Source organism: Melitaea cinxia, chromosome 26, assembly GCF_905220565.1.
Source record: "Melitaea cinxia chromosome 26, ilMelCinx1.1, whole genome shotgun sequence".
Classification (NCBI taxonomy): domain Eukaryota; kingdom Metazoa; phylum Arthropoda; class Insecta; order Lepidoptera; family Nymphalidae; genus Melitaea; species Melitaea cinxia.
In genome coordinates this window covers 205213-224243 of record NC_059419.1, presented here as the reverse complement: position 1 = coordinate 224243, position 19031 = coordinate 205213, and the positions used below count along the sequence as shown (strand labels likewise).

The 19031-nt window shown below is 40.3% G+C and overlaps 1 protein-coding gene across 1 annotated transcript in view; it reads left to right on the top strand.

Annotated features, from left to right (window-relative positions):
* Positions 1-9770: 9770 nt before the first annotated feature.
* Positions 9771-19031, top strand: part of LOC123666379 (gastrula zinc finger protein XlCGF26.1-like) — a gene marked incomplete at its 3' end in the record, with an annotated part of 39368 nt that continues 30107 nt past the window's right edge. Inside the window, exons 1-5 of the mRNA XM_045600474.1 lie at positions 9771-9961; positions 10036-10139; positions 10518-11028; positions 14442-14616; positions 15724-15826. Of these exons, the coding sequence (XP_045456430.1) occupies positions 9854-9961; positions 10036-10139; positions 10518-11028; positions 14442-14616; positions 15724-15826 (1001 nt within the window). The remainder of the gene's footprint in view (positions 9962-10035; positions 10140-10517; positions 11029-14441; positions 14617-15723; positions 15827-19031) is intronic.

The window sequence follows — 19031 nt, the reverse complement described above, 5'->3', positions numbered from 1 at the left end:
GAACCCAATATGAAGTACTTACATATAATTATTGCTTGTTTATCTTTATCAGTAGAAACCTTGCTTTTTGGATAACAGCGTATCGAGTAAAGTAAATTTAGAAATTTTTAAATTAAAACAATCTACATCGATTTTTAGTATTTTAAACTAAGCCATACTAAAACCTTTTTGTATATCGATACGATCGAGAAATATGAGGATTTAAAAAATTAAGTCACAGAATAAATTATAAGATAAAAATAGCGATAAAATGATTTTATAGTGCGTTTAAATTTTCTGTAAATTTGATGAATTTATAAAAATCTTGTGATTTGATACCTACAAGTATATTGAATTGCTGTATAGAGCAATACAATGTACTCGTACTTGCACTGTGAGAGCTGATGTATCCATATTTTTTGTGCAAAGAATCATCACTTGAAATTGAAACATATGGATGTGATCGACTAAATGTTGACTAATTATCTTTTAACCATAATACTATTAAGTAAAATTAGTGAGTACAAGTAAATGTGGTCATCGAGTCCGAGCATTCCTTCTATTAACATTATTAGTTTCTAGTCAGTGAAGTTAGATTTCCAGACGACGGAGGAGTTTTCGTAACATATGACGTAACGTTGCTGCCCTCTTGTCCTCCTCCTGCGCAATCATTCGCTAGAACATAGTGTCGTAGACTCTCAATAAATCTTGTTTAACATATATATCTCTATGGAAGAATGAAGTAAAAAATATATATTTGTGTTAGTTTCAAGATGTTATACAAATATATACAAACCAACAAACTATTTTGCCTTAAAGTCTTAATACAATGTGTATTATCTACACACACAATTTATTAAAATTTTGTCAACATACACATTTATAAATTTGAAAATTTATATAAGTGATAGTAAGTAGTCTGAAATGATAGGCTGACCATAGTTTCATCCACTGACTCTAGGAATATGACTTTTACATAGAAGTTAATTATTTATTTAAGCATTTTAAATGATTTAAAGTTCAATCAATATAATTAAAATAAATTATTACCAAAGGATGACCTCATTATCCAGATGCCCACAATAATGATTATAACTTTTATTTGAACTTTCAAAAAATTCGAATTTAAAAACATTCGAATTGTATTTACACCACAAATTTTGAGCTAATACAGATAAATATATTCGAAACAACCTTTGGTTTCCTAATGGGGTATCCCAGCTAGAGTGCAGTGTGCCTGAGATCCAATCCTGTAAAACCAATGATCGGCAATGTATTAGATCATTAGTAGCTGATTGTTTTACGAAAATTTTAAATAAAGCACAATTTATCGCTTACTTATTATTCCAGTATTAAATCACAATTGTTTTTAAATTAAAGACTGGAGGGCGCGGGATTGAGAATAAGTAGATCTAAAACCGAGCACTTATTCTGCACTTTCAGCGGTTTGTCCGGTTTTTCCCATATTGCCTTGGATGGTGTATCCCTACCAGTCTGCTCCGACTTCCGGTACCTTGGGTCATTAATACAAAATGACGGCAACATAGACCGTGACGTGAAAAATAGAATAAATGCGGGATGGATGAAATGGCGACAGGTCTCTGGGACAGCTTGTGATCCACGAATGCCCCTTAAACTTAAGGGGAAAATCTATAAAACGATCATAAGACCTGTCGTAATGTATGGATCAGAATGTTGGGCAACAAAAGTAACGGATGAAAGAAGAGTGCACGCAGCCGAGATGAGAATGCTAAGATGGATGTGTGGAGTAACGAGGAAAGATCGGATTAGAAATGAGTATATAAGGGGAAGTTTGAAAGTAGCACCCGTGACAGAGAAAATGAGGAGCAATAGGTTAGCGTGGTATGGGCATGTAATGAGGAGGGATGAACGCTATGTTGGTAAAAGAATGTTAGGGATGAATGTCGAAGGACGAAGAGCGATCGGCAGACCGAAAAAGCGGTGGATGGATTGTGTGAGTGAGGATATGAGAAAGAAAGGAGTAAGCACTGAAGTGACGAATAATAGAGAGGAATGGAAGAGGAAAACATGTTGTGCCGACCCTACATAAGTGGGATAAGGGCAGGAAGATGATATTAAATCACAATTGTGATCACGTTTCAGCTTATAACGTCCAACTGCTGGGCATACTTTTCCATCTAGAAGAGAGATTACAGCTTAATCTACTTCACTGATCCACTGAAGGTTGACCAACCATAAATCACACTATCAATCGATTATTTTTCATAATTTTAGTGTTATTTCTGTTGCATATTACGTATTGTACCTTATGCGACTTGCCTTGACGAGATTGCAAAATTTTATAAGAAGATATGTTTTATACTCACTGTATCTGTCGCCGTTGGAGATGAACAAATCTTGTAGTTTAGAAGGCATAGGTAGTAAGGAAACTGGTTAAACATGAGCTGGACGCTTAAAGACTTCTGTACACTACAAGCTTATAGTTATATACGGAGGGTTATGATATTTTTAACTTCTGATCAGACCACCCAAAGACAACGTAGTTTTAGTGCTCGATTATATTCAAAATATCTTCTTTCTAACAAAAAAAAGAATAATTGAAATCGGACTACGTGGCATAACGAAGTTTAACTCAGTTTATATTTTGACTTTTGGCCCTACTTTCAAGCAAACAGTGTTGAATTTCAGGGAAAAACCCCATCACGTAGTGTGAATTAAAGTCGTGTCATGTTTTCTTTAACTCCTCTATCAGTTTTGGTACCCTACATGGACCTGACACGGAGAAAGAAATAGCCAGAATTTTTTTTATCGACTTCAGTGTCGACTACGGCGTGCAGCCCATTTTTTTTTTAATTTCTAGTGGACAAAATATTTGTTACATTTATATTGCAATTATAGGTACATTAGAATTAACTCCTTTTTCGTCTCTTTCTAACTTGTCGCAGCACATTGCTGATAGGCCACACCTGAACCTATTTTTTTTCTTATCAAATAGGTCTCTGATAAATCGTAGCAATTCACACACGCGCAGGTTAAAGGAATGATAAATTTTTAAAGGTTAAGAAACGATTCGCCGATGATAACCTAATAAATGCTTTAAATTGTAGAGGTTCCCAAGAAATATTCGCATCAGTGCCAAAATTTTATTTGTAAAGAAATAAAAATACAACATACTTTATTACAAACAAGTTTTATTATATATGTATAAGGAAGAGTATGCATAAGGAACAGGAGTATGCATAAGGAAGAATATTTACTTACTTGAAATGATAAAAATATGTGCTCTGAAAACAGTTTCATATACACATTTGCTCTTTAAACAGGAATAAAAACCTTGCAGTTTGACCCGGAGCTGGTGCAAGGAGCTTTTAAGACTGAATAGTACGTTTGTTAAAAACTTCTTATTTTAGATACAAACTCATTCATGCAAGGGCTTCTCTAATACGATTAATAAAATAATCGAATTTCAATTTCCTTGTATAGTGCCTAGTGGTACTTAAATTAAAAGAATTTACGTAATTAATTCGACTTAATCGTGACTATAATTAAAATAATGTGTTTTATTAAACGGATTAATTACGAAAATTAAAAGTGGAAACCTATTTGTACGTATTTTAATGGATGTACGTTTTTAATGTCACACTAAAATTTATTTTATATTACATTATTATTGTTTCTACTGTCTGAGGCACGACTGAAAGATCACACTGTAATTATTTATCTCTAATAATATCGTCTGTTCTATATTAACTCTTTATAGTCAATTGTCTCAGTAATGTTGAAGAACTCCACATTCACTGATAGACACCTCTCAGAGTCCTTACAAAAATGTAAGGTTTCCTCTCACAACTTGAATTGCTTCGTTTACGGATATTAAACTTGAAATTTGGGTGGATTTTAAATAATAGATATGGATCTTAGGTACCAACGATGACAGTCAAAATCTAAAACTACTTTATGCAAGAAGGCTTCAAAAGCACATTTGATTAGCCATTTTACAAGTCCTTTAGGTCTTAATCCATCAGGTGTCATAATTAAAAAAAATGGCCAAGTGCAAGTCGGACTTGCGCACGAAGGGTTCCGTACCATTGACTAGGTAAAATATTTAGACAATGTTTTTTTCTAAATATTTTTTTTTTAAATTTTATTATTTATTATTAAGGCCTACCTGTTACCATTTATTGATATCGAGCAAAAATGGGCAAAAAATGGCGTTTTTGTATGGGAGCCCCTTAAATATTTATTTTATTTTTATTACTAGCGACCCGTCCCGGCTTCGCACGGGTGCAATGCTGATACTAAATATGCTACAGAATGTCTTTATAGTGTGAAGCTAGCTTCATCATCATCATTATAATCATCATTTCAGCCTATTAAAGTCTACTGCTGAACATTTAGGCCTCCACAAGTTCGTGCCAAAAACTTGCGTAAACTCATCTGGTTTGCCCATAGTCACTACGCTGGGCAGGCAGGTTGGTGACCGCAGGGCTGGCGTTGTCACACCGAAGACACTGCTGCCAGTCTTCGGCCTGTGTATTTCGAAGCCAGCAGTTGGATGGTTATCCCGCCATTGGTCGGCTTTTTAAGTTCCAAGGTGGTTGTGGATCTCTTATTCGCCTCTTACAACACCCACGGTAAGAGAGGGGAGAAGCTAGCTCATAGCATGGTTATTAACATAATAACAACAACATTCAAATATGCGTCGTTAGATTACACGTTGTTACAGAATGCGTTGAAGAAATAAAGGTTCACTGCTCGTTCCCCGTAGATGATAGCGTGATAATATGTATCCTATATGTTGACCCGACTTCTTCATAATATTCGTGCCAAATTTGAAGTAAATCCACGCAGTACTTTTTGAGTTTATCCCGGACATACATACATACAATACAGACAACACATACAATACATACAGACAAACAGACAATTAAAAATTCTAAAAACTATATTTTTGGCTTCGGTATCGAATTGTAGATCACACCCAAAGTATTATTTAAAAAAAAATTTAATGTACAGTTTTGACTTTTCTACCATTTTATTATATGTATAGATTTATACAACTGAGTATTTTGTGAATATTTCAAGTGCCTACCTGTTGCCCTTATTGATATGGATCAAAAAAGGGCAAAAAAATCGCATTTGTTGTATGGGAGCCCCATTAAATATTTATTTTATTTCGTTTTTAGTATTTGTTGTTATAGCGGCAACAGAAATACATCATTTGTGAAAATTTGAACTGTCTAGCTACCGTGATTCTTGAGATAAAGCCTGGTGACAGACAGACGGACAGACAGATAGACAGCGAAGTCTTAGTAATAGGGTCCCGGGTTTTTGCCCTTTGGGTACAGAACCCTAAAAAACGAGTGTGTTTTAGACCACACGACTGAAGTAAAACTTACATAAAGTAAGTCTTTCTCTTTCTATCTTCATTGACTCCCCCCTCAACTTATGTATGCCTCACCCAATCACAGTTTTCGTAACGCTGTCGTTACGCATTCACCGGCTTACTGCCCAAGTAAAGCGTGCGTCAAAAAGTTTCAGCTCAATAGCGCATTTATGATAACTAATTCAACTGATTTATCATATGATATTTGAATCATATTCGTTTCGTTCCATAATACAAAACACTAGCAAAAATAATATTCTTAATGTTCGATAGAAAAGGTTTAATTGTAGCAATACTGTGCGATTAATAATAAAAATTTTCTAATCTAACGAGATATCTTCTGATATCTAACGATAAATAATGATTAACTTACATTTAAAAAATATACGAGTTTCCAATCTGCTTAAATATTTACGTCTATCAGCATTTAATCTTAATCTTAGCGGTTAAAAAACCTCTGGATCTTATTAATAGTGTTAATTTATAACACGGAGTCATTTGGAACGAAATCGAGAAATTAATTAAATATATTCGATGTTTCGGACATCGGGATGAGAAACAAGTGAAATGCATTGTAACGTCACGTCATCTACAAAAGTACTTTGGCTTTATCTCGTTTTTTACACTTTATTTGTTGAAGGCGCACGATAATGATAGAGATAAGTGGCAGTCGACGCCTTTATCGCTGGCTATCGCGTAAAAAGAGCTGGCTTCAGGAAGTTACGGTACGCCGATTTGAAGTAAAATTATTACAATATATCGCAGATTGTAAACCCAATTATTGTAATTATACTTTTACTTTTATCATAGGTAGTAGGTATTAAATTGTAAAATATTTGGAACATTATAAAGGTCAAAGTCCCTTCGCATGCCGGCCACTTTTTCCATTCAGTATCAGATCAAATGGTTTAGGTTAGAAGTTTTTACACGTCGTTTACCTTTACTTATTCATTATTAACCTAGGGTTACTTAAACTTGAATGTTGATAATATTTTATTAATACAGTGAATATTGTGGTCTTACTACTAGTACACTTATTCTTTAAGCAATACCTACCTACACTTATCAGATAACTTGGAAAATAAATTGCGTCTTTTCTCTACATTTTTAATATATTGCATTGTAAATTTTATAATACATTACTTCGTACAAAAGATTACTTTATAAATTCAGCTTTGTAAATTTGAAAATCACGTGATCAATTGTTTCATAAAAATAATACACCTAATAATCTACACGTGGTTATATAAAAGTTGAAGTTTGATTTAGTTTCCACCTTTATCTTTATTCGAACGTGTTTATCGGCAGTTATCGGTCCGATTTAACACATTCTTATTATTAGATATATTGCTTATCAATAAAGAGGCTATACAATATAATGATGTGACTCAGAGGAGAGCAATAAACATGGATTCTAGCCATCTGATGAAACTCAAAACTTAAATTGGGAGATGAATTATATATTCTTATTTTGTAAAGTTTTTACTGTTCTGTATATTATATGTATCACTTCAGCCTGTAATATCCCACTACTGGGCATAGGCCTCTATCCCCATGTAGGAGAAGGATCAGAGCTTAATCCACCACGCTGCTCCAGTGCCGGTTGGCGGATATATTCCCTACTATGAGTAACGATCGCTATCAGGTGTACATGATAACAACCGGGACCGACGGCTTAACGTCCTCTCCGAGGCACGATAGGGAAACCCTCAAGGACTGCACAAACACCCAGACCATGGCAAACATCTGTATGGCCAATACGAATGTTTGTCATGTGCGTAGATCGAACCCGCAACCAGTGCAACAGGCACAATCCATGGCTGTGACCGTTGCGCCAACGCGGCGTATATTATATGTATGTATGATGTAACCAAGGGATGCCGACAGAACTCTATTACTATAACACAAGAACAGACACCGATTCATCCCCATATTTTGTGGTCGACTTAGAGGGTAATTTTTGCACACTACCTACAACAAAATTTTCGAACATCTATACTTCTAGAGTTTTATATTTTATTTAATATCTTACAATATTTTACAAATTATCTTCTTCACGTTTCCATTTTAGTTCAAAATCTAGACTGTCCTATGTATACTTAGGTACAATAAAACTGTAATAGGTTGGATTATGTGTATCGAAAATTATTTGAATAATTTTTCGATGGCACTTTTTAATCGATAGTCAATCAAAAAATGCTTTTTTCCACTTTTTTTTAATACTTTTTCTACTTAGTAGATTTGTAAATTTGTTTCTATCGGTTCTCCTTAAAGAAAATGAGGTTTACAGGTTTGTTTCACAGCGGCCTTCACAAGCACTTGTGTTGAGTGTGTACATAGTTACATACAGTACGATTACAACTTGAGTATCAACAAAAAAAGAATAATCTTCAAAAATATTTCGTATGGAACTATAATTAGTATATCTACAAATTTAATATAATTTTTAGTATCTGATTTCCTTGGTTTAATATTAAAATGAAACTTATATGATTTAATAAATGAAATTTTTTAATGAATACAACAACAATTTTGATGTAAATAAATGAATCATTAATTTGTATTAATTGTAGATCTTACAAACAGTTAAACAGGGTATCTCAAATATTTCACCTATCATAAGTAAACTGACTTGTAGACTTTAAATTTAACACTAATAATGTGAACAATTTACTTTTAAATAGGTATTAAATAATTGTGTTTGCAGGCAAACGAAGAAAAACCGACTTCAATTATATCGACAAGTAATACAACGTAGGTAGACGAAAAAATAGTCAAGTAAATACGCATTATCAAAGATTACTCCACAAGTTGTAATCAGATCTCGATGACATTTAAATGTAACCACGTGATAAACATCGGCTTTCGATTGAATTAAAAATCATTAAAATCGGTACACCCAGTAAAAAGTTGTGCGGATTTTCGAGTTTCCCTCGATTTCTCTGGGATCCCATCATTAGATCCTGGTTTCCTTATCATGGTACCAAACTAGGGATATCTCCTTTCCGACAAATAAAAAATTATCAAAATCGGTTCATAAACGACGGAGTCATCCCCGAACATACATAAAAAATATATATATACGACGAATTGAGTTAACTCCTCCTTAACTCCTTTGAAGTCGGTTAAAAAGGGTAAGGAATGATGAAAATGTATTACTTATCTTATGTTATCATTACATAATATAAAACATGTGCTATATGTGCTGTGTGGCTACGACACTAGAGAATTTAGCCACCCCCTCTCTTCCCGTGGGTGTCGTAAGATATAAGGGATAACACCGTTCCGCTACCACCTTGGAACTTCCGAGGTGGCACCAAAGACGGGCAGCAGCGTCTTCGGTGCGACAAAGCCAGTACTGCAATCACCAACCCGCCTGCCCAGCGTGGTGACTATGGGCAAAACACATGAGTTCACGTTATTTTTGGCGTAAACTTGTGGAGGCCTATGTCCAGCAGTGGACTGTATAGGATGTAATGATGTAATGAATATAAAACAAAGTCACTTCCCGCTGAATGTATGCTTAGATCTTTTAAACTACGTAAAGGATTTGAATGCGGTTTTCTTTAGTAAATAGAGTGATTCCAAGGAAGGTTTATAGGTTCGTCAGTTCAGCCTATTGCAGTCCGCTGCTGGACACAGGCCTTCCCCCTTTTATATGTATAATACATGAATAATATAGTAGAGTAACACTGATAGTTTTTGCAACCGTGCGAAGCCGGCGCGGGTTGCTCTTTAAAGTAAATTTTGAATAAAACAATACATGTAAAGAAATAGACACATGAATTTTTTTTAAAAAATCCTTGTATTTAGTCACGTAATAATAAAGGGTTTATTATAATAATGTTAAATAATTTCTTGCATTAAATGAAATACGTTATTCCATTACAAAGCAATAAAATGTATATCATTGCTTTGTAATCATGAAGAATTTACACACTAGCAACCTATTAGAAGGGATAATAATGTGTTCTACGAATTTATGAATTTTAACGAGGCACGACTGTAAATTTATTACCGTCTATATTAACTATTTGTAATTATTAGTAGTTACATGATGGGGTAACTAAATAAATATGGCTGCTCATGATTTTTAACAGAAACTGTTTCAATAAAAACTTATCAAACAAGGTCTAAAAACAGATCAAAAGTATTGTATGTGAAAGCCAAGTTTACAATGTTTTGAATATTTGCAATTTAACTGGAGTAACTTAACTTTACAAACGTGGTGTTCATTAATCAAAAGTTTGGCGCAGGCCCCTGTCACGCCTGCCTTCTCCGCCCACCCTCTCGTCTGCTCGAAACATAACCTACCCGAATTTCCATGTATATGTTTTAGAAACGTAGGTCTTACTTAATGCACACTGACTTCGTAGTCCGCTAGCAACACTGAGCCGTAAGGTCAATATTGACAAATGGCTGTGCTATCTGTCACTTTGTAGCGAAAGCGAATAAACATCGTATACTTTGTTAATTTATGCTTATAAATATTGTTTTCTTTAAAAGATGGATGATATTTGCCGTCTCTGCTGTTCCAGACACTTCGTAAATAATTATATTTTCGACGAGGAGAACGCGTTGTATTTAAAAATGTCTCTATACTTGCCGATAAAGGTACGGTGCGTCGAATATGAATTATTTAAATGTGGTTTGATCCGATAAAATTAGGATTTATGTGATGTCGACAGGTGTTTAAAAACGATCGACTGCCTCAGAAGATCTGCGACAAGTGCAGCTGCAAGGTTAACGATTTTTACCAGTTCTGTAACGAAAGCATCGAAGTTCAAAACAGGTGAGCTTCGCGCGCGACCGAGTCAGCTGTAATTAATATAATATGCGCATTTTATTATGAGTCCATTCATGAAAATTGTACAAGTTATAATACCAATAAAGTGTCTCGTAACACGCTGGTATCATATTTAGTGTTTGTTTATCTTAAACTGTGTTCAGTTTCTTTGAAGACTTGATGACTTCTTTGAAGTTGTGGAACTAGTGAATTAGTAATAAGTAACGTGATATTAGATTGCAATTACGAATAAATATTACTGTGAGGCTTTTGTCAGGAAAATAATTTATTATAAATTTATCTGCACTTTTAACAAGATTTCTCACAGCTTCTTCATTGTTATCTAAGTAAGAATATAATCAGTTGGAATTTATAAATTTTCAGATTGAATCATATTCTGATATCATCAAAACTTGATGACAATGAAAGATTCAACTTTACAAATTTCAAAGAAAATGTTAATTCTATTCCTCTCACAAAGACTAGCCAGGGCACACAGACGGAGATAGATCTGCCCTTACCTAGTGTGCCTACCATTAAAACCGAACCAAAACCAGTGATAGAACCAGAACCAGAACCAGAAATTAAAAAGGAATGTGATTATTTTGAAAGAGATGATTTCTCACACGCAGGCGTCCCTTCTGACAGCAGTGAAGAGGAGCTACTTATAGAAATAAAGAAAAAGAAAAGAAATAAAAAGGAGAATAGCGTCACTAGTAACGGTGAAGTTAAAGTCAAAAGAGCAGGAAAGAGAAAGACAAAACTGAACGATGAAGAACTTCCGTCACAGACATTAGAAAATGGCCTTACAGTTGTAAAAGAAGTAAACGAGTCAAGCGTGGACTTGAACCATGTCACAGAAGAAGTTGTGTTGAGACCTCAGGAACTCGGGAAAGTATTAGATAGCATTCACGCCTTTAAAGGAAAATTAGAGTTAAATGGACAAACACTCTTTTGCTGCATGTGCTTTGCACAATGTAGCTCTCAGAGAGCGCTGCTTAAACATTACAAGTATGTTTTAATTTCAAAGTTTTTGTAGTTTATGTAGTTTTATATTAATTTGTGTGGAAATTTTGATATGACAATCTACAGGGTTAGATGCTATGCAACACAATTTGTTTTAATATTTAATTTTAGTTCACATCGACATAGAAAATGGCCTATATATCTAATATACATTCTAAGTTGCATTTTAATGATATTCATTGTTGGCATGACATAATTGAATAATGTTTATAGTTACTGTTAAGAGTTTCAAGCACTGCCATTGTGTCTTACAATAAACTAGAAGTGCATTTTATATTCATCCTTCTTTTAGCCACAGTGTCATCATTTATAGCCAGTACCTTCATTGATGTACATATTTCCTTAAAGAAATTAATTTATTGCAGCAGATACACAAAAAAAAAAAAACATTACCATAATCAAGTAGGATAAAAAGCAAAAAAAGGAAATTTTAATTTGTGATATTTGCATATTACAAATTATAATTCTAATTGTTATTAATATATTAATTTATTTAGTTAAAGTGAACTATCGATTCAAAATGTAGATTTTACTGAGTAGAATGGTAACAATAATGGTAACAATTACTGTTACTTAAAAAAAAAATACAAAGTGACTCCATACTAGACTGAAGTTTCTGCTGTGTACTGCAATGCTTGGGTATTCATGTTGCAGAGAACACGGGAGAGCAGCTAAAGCAGTCCGAACACCAGTGTTGAAGCCACCCCCGTTCCCCGCTGGCGACTCCCCGCGATGTCTTCGATGTCAGAAGGTACATTTGCAGACAGTTACTTATTACTTACGGTCTAGAACTCTTGAACTAGTTTTGGTACTCATATGGGTAGTTTATATATTTTTATTATATATTTATGGGTCAGCTGCTGTATGATTACGGCAGTAAAGAATATAGTTCCCCCCCTCCTAGTGGGTGTTGTAAGAGGTAACTAAGGAATAACACAGTTTCACTACTACCTTGGAACTTAAAAAGCCAACCGATAACAGGATAACCATCCAACTGCTGGCTTTGAAATACATATGCCAAAGATGGGCAGCAGCGTATTCGGTGCGACAAAGCCTGCCCTGCGGTTACCAACCTGCCTGCCCACTTGGGTGACTATGGGCAACACACATGAGTTCACGCCATTTTTGGTGCGAACTTGTGGAGGCCTATGTCCAGCAGTGGACTGCGATGGGCCGAAGTGATGTGATGATGTGTAGTTTAACCCAGGCACAACTTCCTATAGTTTTTGAAGTAAAGCTTCTTTACGTACATTTGACTTCAGATGTAAGTTGGTGAATGCGTGACGAGAGCGTTATGTAAAGTGTGATCGGGCGAGGCGAACGGAGCAAGAGAGAGAGGTGCTAGCACACATTTTCTTTCTCTCTTTCTCTCATAGCCAGTTACGTTTCGTATGTCTAAGACACAATGCAGACCTATTTCGCAGGACTATTGCTTAAGAGGTTTTACTTCAGTCATCTGGTCTATAGTACACTCGTTTTTTTTACGACTAAGTTGGCAAACAAGCTTACAGCACTTATTCTATTTTCAAAACTGCATTAATTTTAGTTTTCCTTAGAGTTTGGGAACTTAAAAATAAGGAACAAAACACACTGAAAACTTGTTTAAATATCACTTTTTATTATTTTTTTTAATTTATTCTATCTGCTTAATATTGCTTTATAACATACCTTTAACTGCACTGTAAACGAGTGCAATTTGATTGACACTAAACGCCATCTGTTGCCGATTTTAAGAACATAACAATAATTAATGTAAACCAAGTTTTTGATTCAAGGATTATATCATTAACATTTATAAAAGTTTTAATAGAAATTCAAAATTTCTATTTCCATACAATACAAACTATTTATCTTAAAAAAAAATTAGCTTATAAGAGCAAGGTTTTTGTATAATTATGGACTGAGCAATATTTTTACATCGAAAATTTTATTCCATCGCATATGATAAGAGGCGCCATCTGTTATTAGCTTTTGTGAAGCAAAACGCATTATTTTACTAGTGCTCATGATGCCTATTTGAATAAAATTGTTTTTGATTTAACAGTTTTTTTGTAACATGGCGTTTAATAAAAAATTGAATATGGATATTTTATCTAAATCGAACTACTACTTAATGTTTCAAATTAGTGTAATTAGAACATTACCAGGTCAATGTCAATGAAGACTCAATCCTATTTCAAAATGACTTTAGAATCGAATATAAAATTACTATTAAGGAAATTCTAATGGCAACAATGCTCAAAATCCGCTTTGTAAAAACTATTTGTTAAAGGCAAAGAGCAAATTATTTTCACTTCTTATGTTGAAGTTGTAGAACTATACATTCAAAGTTGTTGTAAATATCAATAGTAGTCATCGTTTAACATTACCATGCTACATTTGAGTTAGGAATATTATTATTACTCAATGAACTAAAATAATTTCTTGGCTACAGTGTTAGCTACAATGTTTGTTTAAATTACACAAATGTAAGACAAACAAAGAAATCATTTTGTTAGTAATTTTGTGATGAAATTTAAAAAAGATATATGATAATCACTAAGAAGTAAAAAATAAAAGTAAAAAAAAAAATGTTTAAAAAAATAAGCTTTTATTTAAATGCACAGAAAAGAAAAAAATTAACTTTACGTTTTAAGCTTTTACTATGCACATATGAAGTCATTACACAATTTATATGGTATAATTAATAACAAGCTTTTATGGTGAATAGTTATTATTTGTCAGTTTTTATATAAAAAAAATTGTGTGGTGTCATGGGACACCGGGTAGGAACGCAGTTCATTCAGATAGTATAGAAGCAACACAATTTGAAAAAAAAAATGTTGAATTATATATATATTTTCTAGTTCTTGATTTTTTTTTAATTTTGTTTATTGGTTTTTAATTTTTTTCTAAAATAACAAATACCGTAAAATAATCAAACAAAATAATAATAATAATAATAATTCAAACTATTAAGTGATATAAAAAAAACATGTGGCTTTATTTATTTTTGTCGACAGTATAAAATTACATAAATAATTTAAAAAAGTTTACTAGTAATATTTTAGTTTTACAAACATTATATTATACAGTCGTGTGACTGGTATTACGTCACTTCCGTTATATATTTTTCTTACGGTTTTAGTATCACATTTTTTTCAGTTCGGTCGCCCAGCCAAATGTCAAGCCTGCCGTAAGGAAGTTCGTTCCAATATTATAAAAAAAACTAAGACATAACCACGGCTTATCAGGTGTAACTTGAGTATAAAAGTGGTAGTAAAGTGTTGGTGATGGTGGCAGGTGGTGCCGGCGGCGAAGTGGGCGGGGCACTGGCGGCGGCACTTCAAGCGCGACACGCACCCCTACCGCTGCGCGCTCTGCGAGGTCACCTACCGCGACCATCTCTGCATCATGAAGCATGGTCAGTGTACTACCCCCACTATGCGAAGTGGCCGAAACACTTCAAGCGAGACATGTACCCCCTAACACATAAAAAAAATCAAATAACTTCTATTTTTCTATCAATCAAATAACTTATAAGACTAATGAGTTATATTCTTGTTAAAGTATAACACAACAAAGTTTTATTTATTAAAAACAGATAGGTTTTACATAACAATTATCACAATCAAAAAATAATTAGGTAGCTACTAACCTAAAACAAAGAATCGACAATTAGATGTTCATGCTGTACTATTGTTGTTATAAAAACTTAAATAGTTCTTTGCACTTTGAATTGAAGCAAATTCACAAACAACTACCTTTTAAAGACATTGTAAAGAAAACATTTGTAATCTAATCAATTGTAACTGTTCGATTTGGGCAAAAAAAAAATTACGTTTTTACATTCTCCCCACCGGTGGCTCCCTCTTGTAGCTTAATTGATAGGTACATATTCAAATGTCAAATGTCAATGTCTGTGTCAACGTCAACACAATACACACATACATACAATCACATATTAACAAACTTCATGTACACGATTATTGAAATTTTGTTAGAAAAGGTTTAAAAAACAACGAGAGCATTAAATATAACACCCGATTCAATTACCGTTCCCGAGTCAATCTAATGCCGCCATATAAACTTCGTATATCAGTTAGTATTCCCCATATGGCTTGTTTTTTATATACATTTTGGGTAAGACTACAGACAATCGGGCGACGATTTATGGGGTTTGGAGTGGAGGGGGGTAGTTTTACCCTCTGGTACCACTCCCACCGTTCGCAACCCCATGGTTATGGAGATATCGTGGTTAAAGTTTTGAGGTTAGAATTGTTTTATTTGGTAAGTGACCTTCCCGCAGCGCCGCAGCTAAGGTGGAGTCAGATGCGGAGCTCTCAGGTATTTTGATAGCTCTAAATAACGCAATTCTAACCTCAAAACTTTACCCATGATATCTCCATAACCATGGAGTTTCACACGGTGGGAGTGGTACCAGAGGGTGACTCACTCCGTCCCCTTCATCCCCACCAAACCAAAACCCACATAAGTCGTCGCCCGATTGTCAATAGCCTAGCCTACGTTTTGTTATACGAATACGCGTCCTTATACAGTAGGTCAGTAGTGTGTATGTGTGTAGGTCTGACGCACGGCGCGGACGACCCGCGGCGCGAGGAGGGCGCGCGCCCGGACATGCGCGTGTTCGTGTGCGACCTGTGTCCCGAGGGGTTCTACTACATGCGGTGAGCGGCCTCTCTGTTGTGTGTGAGGGTGTGTGTGTGTGGCCGCCCGCGCACTGCAGCTGCGCTGCGGCGTGTAGACTGTGTATGTGTGTGTGTGTGTGGACAGTACAGTGTGTGTGCAGGTGCCTGCTGGCGCACCGCACGCGGGCCCACCCCGAGGCGGCCGCCCGCGCACTGCGGCGTGTAGACTGTGTGTGTGTGTGTGGACAGTACAGTGTGTGTGCAGGTGCCTGCTGGCGCACCGCACGCGGGCCCACCCCGAGGCGGCCGCCCGCGCACTGCGGCGTGTAGACTGTGTGTGTGTGTGTGTGTGGACAGTACAGTGTGTGTGCAGGTGCCTGCTGGCGCACCGCACGCGGGCCCACCCCGAGGCGGCCGCCCGCGCACTGTGGCGTGTAGACTGTGTGTGTGTGTGTGTGTGGACAGTACAGTGTGTGTGCAGGTGCCTGCTGGCGCACCGCACGCGGGCCCACCCCGAGGCGGCCGCCCGCGCACTGCGGCGTGTAGACTGTGTGTGTGTGTGGACAGTACAGTGTGTGTGCAGGTGCCTGCTGGCGCACCGCACGCGGGCCCACCCCGAGGCGGCCGCCCGCGCACTGCAGCTGCGCTGCGGCGTGTAGACTGTGTATGTGTGTGTGTGTGTGGACAGTACAGTGTGTGTGCAGGTGCCTGCTGGCGCACCGCACGCGGGCCCACCCCGAGGCGGCCGCCCGCGCACTGCGGCGTGTAGACTGTGTGTGTGTGTGGACAGTACAGTGTGTGTGCAGGTGCCTGCTGGCGCACCGCACGCGGGCCCACCCCGAGGCGGCCGCCCGCGCACTGCAGCTGCGCTGCGGCGTGTAGACTGTGTATGTGTGTGTGTGTGTGGACAGTACAGTGTGTGTGCAGGTGCCTGCTGGCGCACCGCACGCGGGCCCACCCCGAGGCGGCCGCCCGCGCACTGCGGCGTGTAGACTGTGTGTGTGTGTGTGTGTGGACAGTACAGTGTGTGTGCAGGTGCCTGCTGGCGCACCGCACGCGGGCCCACCCCGAGGCGGCCGCCCGCGCACTGCGGCGTGTAGACTGTGTGTGTGTGTGTGTGGACAGTACAGTGTGTGTGCAGGTGCCTGCTGGCGCACCGCACGCGGGCCCACCCCGAGGCGGCCGCCCGCGCGCTGCGGCGTGTAGACTGTGTGTGTGTGTGTGGACAGTACAGTGTGTGTGCAGGTGCCTGCTGGCGCACCGCACGCGGGCCCACCCCGAGGCGGCCGCCCGCGCACTGCGGCGTGTAGACTGTGTGTGTGTGTGTGTGTGGACAGTACAGTGTGTGTGCAGGTGCCTGCTGGCGCACCGCACGCGGGCCCACCCCGAGGCGGCCGCCCGCGCACTGCGGCGTGTAGACTGTGTGTGTGTGTGGACAGTACAGTGTGTGTGCAGGTGCCTGCTGGCGCACCGCACGCGGGCCCACCCCGAGGCGGCCGCCCGCGCACTGCAGCTGCGCTGCGGCGTGTAGACTGTGTATGTGTGTGTGTGTGTGGACAGTACAGTGTGTGTGCAGGTGCCTGCTGGCGCACCGCACGCGGGCCCACCCCGAGGCGGCCGCCCGCGCACTGCGGCGTGTAGACTGTGTGTGTGTGTGTGTGTGGACAGTACAGTGTGTGTGCAGGTGCCTGCTGGCGCACCGCACGCGGGCCCACCCCGAGGCGGCCGCCCGCGCACTGCAGCTGCGCTGCGGCGTGTAGACTGTGTGTGTGTGTGTGTGGACAGTACAGTGTGTGTGCAGGTGCCTGCTGGCGCACCGCACGCGGGCCCACCCCGAGGCGGCCGCCCGCGCACTGCGGCGTGTAGACTGTGTGTGTGTGTGGACAGTACAGTGTGTGTGCAGGTGCCTGCTGGCGCACCGCACGCGGGCCCACCCCGAGGCGGCCGCCCGCGCACTGCAGCTGCGCTGCGGCGTGTAGACTGTGTATGTGTGTGTGTGTGTGTGGACAGTACAGTGTGTGTGCAGGTGCCTGCTGGCGCACCGCACGCGGGCCCACCCCGAGGCGGCCGCCCGCGCACTGCAGCTGCGCTGCGGCGTGTAGACTGTGTATGTGTGTGTGTGTGTGGACAGTACAGTGTGTGTGCAGGTGCCTGCTGGCGCACCGCACGCGGGCCCACCCCGAGGCGGCCGCCCGCGCACTGCGGCGTGTAGACTGTGTGTGTGTGTGTGTGTGGACAGTACAGTGTGTGTGCAGGTGCCTGCTGGCGCACCGCACGCGGGCCCACCCCGAGGCGGCCGCCCGCGCACTGCGGCGTGTAGACTGTGTGTGTGTGTGGACAGTACAGTGTGTGTGCAGGTGCCTGCTGGCGCACCGCACGCGGGCCCACCCCGAGGCGGCCGCCCGCGCACTGCAGCTGCGCTGCGGCGTGTAGACTGTGTATGTGTGTGTGTGTGTGGACAGTACAGTGTGTGTGCAGGTGCCTGCTGGCGCACCGCACGCGGGCCCACCCCGAGGCGGCCGCCCGCGCACTGCGGCGTGTAGACTGTGTGTGTGTGTGTGTGGACAGTACAGTGTGTGTGCAGGTGCCTGCTGGCGCACCGCACGCGGGCCCACCCCGAGGCGGCCGCCCGCGCACTGCGGCGTGTAGACTGTGTGTGTGTGTGTGTGGACAGTACAGTGTGTGTGCAGGTGCCTGCTGGCGCACCGCACGCGGGCCCACCCCGAGGCGGCCGCCCGCGCACTGCGGCGTGTAGACTGTGTGTGTGTGTGGACAGTACAGTGTGTGTGCAGGTGCCTGCTGGCGCACCGCACGCGGGCCCACCCCGAGGCGGCCGCCCGCGCACTGCGGCGTGTAGACTGTGTGTGTGTGTGTGTGGACAGTACAGTGTGTGTGCAGGTGCCTGCTGGCGCACCGCACGCGGGCCCACCCCGAGGCGGCCGCCCGCGCACTGCGGCGTGTAGACTGTGTGTGTGTGTGTGTGTGGACAGTACAGTGTGTGTGCAGGTGCCTGCTGGCGCACCGCACGCGGGCCCACCCCGAGGCGGCCGCCCGCGCACTGCGGCGTGTAGACTGTGTGTGTGTGTGGACAGTACAGTGTGTGTGCAGGTGCCTGCTGGCGCACCGCACGCGGGCCCACCCCGAGGCGGCCGCCCGCGCACTGCGGCGTGTAGACTGTGTGTGTGTGTGGACAGTACAGTGTGTGTGCAGGTGCCTGCTGGCGCACCGCACGCGGGCCCACCCC